General features: G+C 39.8%; 1 protein-coding gene and 1 non-coding gene across 3 annotated transcripts in view; one reads left to right on the top strand and one right to left on the bottom strand.

Annotated features, from left to right (window-relative positions):
• Window positions 1-1,313: 1,313 nt before the first annotated feature.
• On the bottom strand, window positions 1,314-1,387 carry trnan-guu (transfer RNA asparagine (anticodon GUU)). Its single transcript has one exon. It is a non-coding gene; the product is annotated as a tRNA-Asn (tRNA).
• Window positions 1,388-2,068: 681 nt separating this feature from the next.
• rell1 (RELT like 1) overlaps window positions 2,069-7,262 on the top strand; it is a 28,892-nt gene continuing 23,698 nt past the window's right edge. For both annotated transcript variants that reach the window (XM_030076678.1, XM_030076677.1), the window contains exon 1: window positions 2,069-2,336. In XM_030076678.1, the coding sequence (XP_029932538.1) occupies window positions 2,312-2,336 (25 nt within the window). In that variant the 5' untranslated portion in view covers window positions 2,069-2,311. The remainder of the gene's footprint in view (window positions 2,337-7,262) is intronic.

The following is a 7,262-nucleotide window of genomic DNA, read 5'->3' as shown; positions in this document are numbered from 1 at the left end:
GTTTACTGAATTCTATAATAACCGATATCTGTTTGAATGCAATTAGACTGTTTGTGAAATGCTGTGTGGCTGCGCACGCACTTCAATTATTGAGAGCGCACCATGGCGTCATGCCGTCGGCGGCGCAGTGTAAATGCTTTAAGTTGGTTGTGGTCAAGTGACTAATACCTTTTCACCTTGCTAGCATATGTATATGTTATTCTGTGTAATATCTTACATGTTTACCGTGTATACACCGTACATTATAACAGTTTAATTGTTTGTAGTTGCAATACCTTGCCTAATTGAGTAGAACTTATATTACGTGTGTCGCCACAAGGGGGCACTGTGACCTTAGTGATCGTGCCTGTTTGCGCCTGTAGGCTCTGAGTACTGCACTGTTTCCTTTGCCTGACTGTTGACCTGTAGCCTTGTTTTCCTGTCTGTAGGACATTTATATGCTTTTACAGATGTCATTATTATGAGTAGTAATATTTTTATTATCTTATTTTGTATTATCATTTTCTGTTATTATTAAGACATATATCTTTATTCGCTTATAGACCACACCTACCAAGGATGCACCAGGTTGTTTAATAAAGAAAGGAAAAGAAAACCTGACCTGCCCCCGTGTCCTGACCGACACCCCATAGAGACAGTCACCTAGTTCTTAACCAGCTAACATAATTAACAGCCTATATTTACTGAGCAAAATATGTCCTGTGTAAAAATAATGATTCATGCACAAGTGTGTATTTTACATTAAATGTTCCTCAACAAATGATGTCTTTATAAAAAAAAAAGGATATATAAAGCCAAAAAGATTCAAGTGAAAAATGACAAGAGAAAAGAGTTGACTGCATCATTCCTTTGTTAACTCATGTTAAACCATTAAAGTAATTTGGTCAAAATATGCCAAAGTTGTAGTCAAACATGGTATTGTTTCCCTTTTCTGTCAGCTCAGCCAAACTGGACCTACTTCATCATTTTTTTTTTTTTTTTTTTTTTTTTGTTTCCAGATGTGTGGATATTTGCCAACGGGAGGCCCTTGCAGAGGGGCTCTGAAATTAAATTCAGTAATCTGCTTTGTCAAATTTAAGATCAAGTTTGTTTTTCTTAACTTCCAGCTTTTACACTCCTACGCTATGATTTGTGTACGTCTAACCTTAATTAGTGATGATCTTAAACTCACTAATAGCCTCCCTATAGTGGCTGAAGAGTTGCTGGAAATGTATTTTTTACTAATCTATTTTGATTCTTATCTGGCTCTGTGTAATTCTTATTCACCCATTATTGTTTTGCTTCATAGGAAGATGCGTCAAAAATAAAGGAAGCGTCCCTGGGTGGGCTCGAACCACCAACCTTTCGGTTAACAGCCGAACGCGCTAACCGATTGCGCCACAGAGACCTCTGCTGGTGAGGGTGGGGTATACATGTATTTGATCACATGACACTCATCTACAGTGATTATTATCTCACTGTTCTTCCTTGGGATTTTCCTTGTTAGATGACGATGGGGAACACGTCGATTCACAATCTGCCAAATGTGTTAAGATGTAAATTATGTTTTATATATTTTTTTTTCATCGTCATCAAGCCATTCAGTGATTCCTTGCGTCCTGTGGATGGTGGCACCTGTCATCATGGGATAAAGGTGATCACTCAGAATAATGTTGTGTTGATTTGCAGTGTGTCTTCCCTTAAAGGAGCCAAGTGAGCCCAAACCATGCCAACACAGCACAGCACAGCACAGCATAGCACAGCACAGCACAGCCAGTGGACCCCCAGTGGTCCAGCATTCAGGCCTGTAGCGCCCTCTTGGTGTATGGTGAAGGATGACTCATCTAATCACATCACTTTTTCCACAGCTCTGTTCACTAATACCACTGACCTCTCTAATGTGCATTTGGCTATATGCACTGCATCCCTACTATAGTATCCCTCACTATATGCAGATGTGCAGTATCTTTTGGAATAATGGTGTTCCATCCCTCCAGTCAAATTTTTCAGATTTTTATTTAGCCCCGCATTTTTATTTTTTATTTTTTAATAAAATCACTGTAAATCACTGAATAATCTTGAGTCGGTACTCCGGATGTGGGAGGGAGTGAAACATCTCGCCTCGCCTGCTGTTTTCCCCCCTCTCTGTTGGAGTACCGCTTTAAGAGCAGGGCGTATACGTGCATTGAGAATGAGGAAATACGTCGACTTTTTGTAAATTCAGATGAAGTCGCTGCTCTGGATTGACCACAGTCGGTGACCAGCACTCAATCTTGCCACTTGTCCAAAAAAACATCAGCAGACAGCCGGCAAGCTGCAGCCCTGAGCGGCAATGGCTAATTCAAGCGTCGTGACACGTAAGTTTCCACAGCTTTTTCTCCTCTAATAAGTTGGAGCGAACTGGTCGAGCTGCATCCCACATTCAGTCATTTCTACGCTATATTTTCCCCACTGCATCCCTGTAAAAGTTTGGTTTGAATTGTCAGTTAAATTCAAATTTGATAGTAACGGTTTTGTGGCGCCAGACTGTCGATGCTACCCGTTAAGAAAAACAAAAAACAAAAACAAAAACATGGAAAAAAAACAGAAAATATCATAGAAATACTGTATGCCAACTGTACAGTCACTGTTAGGAAAACCTAGGGATACCATCATCACTATAATTTCAGTGATGAATACCACACCGTTTATTGTAAAGGTTATTTTAGACCAAATGAATATAGAAAATTATCTACTTAAAGCTACATTTGGCAAAATCACATGTTATTTCAACAGTAAAACAAGGGCATAGACTTGTTTCAGCACTGGTCGGTATATGTTTTAAGTGCACAGTTGTGTGATTGTGTGTGTTCTCTCTCTCTCTCTCTCTCTCTCTCTCTCTCTCTCTCTCTCTCTCTCTCTCTCTCTCTCTCCCATTTTCTCTGTCATACGCTCACGCCTGCAGTTTTTTGTGAAATGCCCCTTTAAAAGTTTTATTCACTCACTCAGCTGTAACAATCAAGTGTTTAAGTGTTGAAAACAGCATGCCTTATTTACTAAATAAATCATAGTCCTTACTGGCTGTATCATTATTAAATATGATTTTGTTTTGAGTGAGTAAGTGGAACTAACTGCCCTGGTTTTATGGCAGTTTTATGATTGCGTGGTTTCTGAGGTTTTATAACAGAGCAAGATCTCTGAGAAGTTGAGCAGGTGTTGCCTCAGTTATTTTTCTGACTTCTACTTTGAGGGAAAACATCACAACACTGCTATTTATTTTCATTTTTGAAACTTTGCTTTCGGACTTATTAAGCTGTTAAAAAGCTTTGCCAGTGTACCTTTTGACCTATCATGCTTTATTAATCATAATTATTGTTAACATTATAATGGTGGATTTGGGAAGTAATGGCTGATTATTACTAGGGTATTTGCATTATCATTAAGGATTTGCTCAGTTATTGACTCTGAAGTTCAATAGATGAAGCTGAAATGAACAATGAACAATATAAATGAATAATATAAATGAACAATAATAATGCCATCACCTTCAACCTGTTAAAGTTTTTTATACTGAAAACAAACACTTTTGTGGGTTTATTACAATAAATCCATGAGTTTTCTGTATCATGAAATCCTCGATCCAGTGCTCTCTTTCAGCTCCTGTTTAGGCCGTGGCACATTTTTAAATATTCTTCACTACTTGTCCAGTGACAGAAGTGACGGACGCTGTCAGTGACTGGGCCTGTTCCCACTCTCCATGACAGGCAGCGGCAGTGAGGCCAGTGTTTAATCCTCATGCTCATTCAATTTAGACCTCGTCATCCAGCACCGGGTCTAAAATAAAATATACTCACGTGGTGTGTGTACCCCTGCATATGTCTCACATAGTCTCTCAGGGCGTCTCGTGTAACAGTTCGGCTCAGGCAAACTGGGCTCCTTCAAGACACTCACACAGGCCGAACAGGTTTAACCTATGTGGTTTGCATGGACAAAGAGCCAGAGGGATAAAGCGGACAAGGTAGATTGTCCCACAAGACCTTTCATTTTGCAAAGGCTCAGAGTCAGAGTGTTTGATGTCTCACCGTCCAAAGATTTCTGAGAGCATCACTTACAGCCTGCTGTTTGCTTTGTTGTGGCATTCAGGATACTGATAGGCTTATGAATAAAAATGAGCAGCCTTAGCCACTTGTGGGAACGGGATAAGTTAGTCGGATCGTATTCCCTGTCAGAATACATAGTCATATTCTTCTGGTTAGCATCACCAAAACATAGTCAAATTGGCAATGCATATTTTCCAAACTTAGATTTTATCAGCAGGTGGCTGATAAAATGTGGATGGAAAACATGTTGCATGTTCCGGACAGATTTATTAACACTTTGCTGATCAAAACCAGCCAGATTCTCCTGGTAGTTAAAGTGAGGTCCTTGTCGCACACATGGATTGGATTCGAGGTGTACGATTAGTTTGCTCTAGTATTGATGTCTTGAGAAGTCTGACAGTGTGAATAGCTAGTTTTGATCACTGCAAAACCCAGTGCTCTGTCTCTGTTAGGAGTCCTCTAGAATGACACTGAACCCCCTACCTGGACAAGGCGCTTTATTTGAAAAATAAACAAGATTTCCCCCTCAGGTATCAGTGGAGTATCACACATAAGAATGAAATTAAGCAGCTTGGTGCCAAAGCTTCCCTCGCAGATTGTGCAGGCTCACTGGGAAGCAGGCATATGTCAAGGCACACAATGTCAATGTCCAAGACACTTGTTATCTATGCAAAACATGCTGTTTCACTGAAGAGACAATTTTTTTGTGTAATTATACAGGGTGTATCTGACATAATGTGCTGTTGTATAATTCTGTATCTCTCATTATGTAAGAGTCTAGTCATTTCCACCTGTCAGTGAGCATACCAATGATTTATCAGACACTCCCACCTTCATATTGAATGTAAAAAAACTGCTTTTTGTCCTGGAAAGAAGAGCGATGGTTAAAATGATGGGATTGCCCCAAGTGAATTGGAAATGTTTTGTCACCTTTGGTCAGAGGGTCTTAGATGGGCCTTCTCAGTCGCACGTGATTTCCTGAATATCAGGAAGTGGCTGTGCTGCAGACAGATGTGACCTTTAACCCCAGTCTTCAATGCAGACCTAAAATCCACAAATGCACTTCTCATCCTCATGTGCTGCAGCAGTCAGATGAAACGCTTTTATCTTCTGAAAGCTTGCTAAGGAACATAGTTTGTAAATGACTGACAGGAATATTATCTAGTTCTACAATTATTCTACAATCTTTTTTACTGGGGCTTATAGTGTATCTGGAGTTTGGCTGAACAATTAACTGAAATGTTTTCAAATTTGCAATATGGTGAAGTGCGATATCACATTAGCTGCAGGCTTTTGATAAAGGTAAAATGTGTGACAACACAACTTTGCAAATAAAATGTTTCAGATAAAGTGCTATGACTGAGATGTACTGGCTTACAAATTGTATTATCCAGTTGTGATTGAACATTTTTTGTGGTTACAGGCCCCAGCAAAAAAATCAAGACATTTTAATAGCAGTGAAAATGAAAATTATAATACAGTATCTAATCGGGACCACTAAATGTACATGGCACATTAACAAAAAACTTGGAACTTTATTTAGAGACCTCTATCACTGTTGAAGTCTCAAAGGGCTTTAACATGGTTTACAGAAAACTTAAATGATAACGACAGGAAGCTAAAAGGGCAAAAATGTAAGAAATCTTGGCAAGGATCACCATGAGATGGTGAAGCAGTTGAGTCTACTTCCTATGGAAACACGTGAGATCCTCCTCTCTGTCCTCCCGTTGACTCCCAGCACGTTTTCCATCCACTTGTTTTCTTGCACCACTCTTCCCTCTAAAAAGGAAACAGGATGGAAGTACAGAGGGCAAGTGAATTAATCTCTCTCTCCTCAAAAAGAGTAGATTCTCCCGTATCCCGATACCTACTCTGACTGTGCTCTTGACAGCAGTGCTGAACAATTAATCAAAATCTACAATATGGCCAAGTGTGGTATCCAAATCACCGGGGCTGCATTTTTTTTTTTTTTGATAAAGTTAAAATGTGTAACTAAATATGGTTTTATAAATGAAGTACACATCATCATCATCATCATCATTCTAATTAATAGATTGTACCGTGCAAATGAAAATCATGATGCAAACAATATAATTCCCACTATATTATTCAGGCCATGTTTGACAGTCCTGCTGGCTCTGTGGGAGATTGATTGTATGGCAGTGGGGTAAGACAGTATGGCATGTTCAAAGGTTTTCCTGATTGACACAAAGGTCATTGTAGCAGGCCTGCAGTTGTTCAGGCTGGTATTCTTGCTTTTAATGAGGAGTGAGACGGTGGAGGTGGTTTGAAATGGGCAGGTGAGGTCACTTATGGCCACTAGTCATCATCAACCAATGAAGACTAAAACAGCGGTTCTTATCAGCAAGCAGAAGATAAACCATTTTAGTTTCTCTATTTGGAAGGAGGGAGGAGATATTGTAACACAGTCGCGCCTATTGTAGTTACAGATATGATGAAGATACTGTTTATATTGCTGAGAGACATAAATTACTGATAAGAAAAGGTTGTTAAGTGCCTGGAGTCTCTGAAGTCATTTCTAGGCTGCAAGATTCTGCCCAGGCTGGTTTTAGGTTTGGCCCCTGCAAAATCTGAGAGTGGAGGTTTTCTTAGAAGACAGTCAGTACAAGGTGGCTGCGCAGCCAAAAATTGATTTAGCAAAATATAATCCACAAAGCACCCAAACAGTGTACCAACTGGTCACATGTTGCCTGGTGTTACAAGGCTTTCTGCTGATGCCAGCAGGGAGAAACATTAACTTCCTCTTTCCAAGCCTACTCCTTCGGACATCAGCTTTAGTCACTTACCATTTGTTTGGTTTGCACGCCTGCACTTATGCTCTGCTTTGATATGAATTAATGCACGCCAGGAAAATGACAGGCCTCTTCTCCATTACTGGATCAGATATTTAAGAAAGAAAGAGGAGGAGGTTGGATAGGAGCACAAGAAAAGAGAAGGGAAAAAAGGAGAAGGGTGAAGAGAAGATGTGGGGAAAGAGAATCACAATAATGATTCAGGAACACACTGCCAAAACTGTCTGACAAACTGAGTTTTTGCAGTTATTTTACTCAGGTATTTCTAATACAAATCATTATTCCTCTGGCGCTTTTGTGAGGATTGATTTTACATCATTTTGTGAAAGGGGCTGTTTGCGGCAAAGACATCGATATCTTATGGCGGACAGAGCTGCTCACAGGCTAAATC

The sequence above is a fragment of the Myripristis murdjan genome, chromosome 18 (assembly GCF_902150065.1).
Source record: "Myripristis murdjan chromosome 18, fMyrMur1.1, whole genome shotgun sequence".
Lineage (NCBI taxonomy): Eukaryota > Metazoa > Chordata > Actinopteri > Holocentriformes > Holocentridae > Myripristis > Myripristis murdjan.
This window is presented reverse-complemented; position numbering and strand designations above follow the sequence as displayed.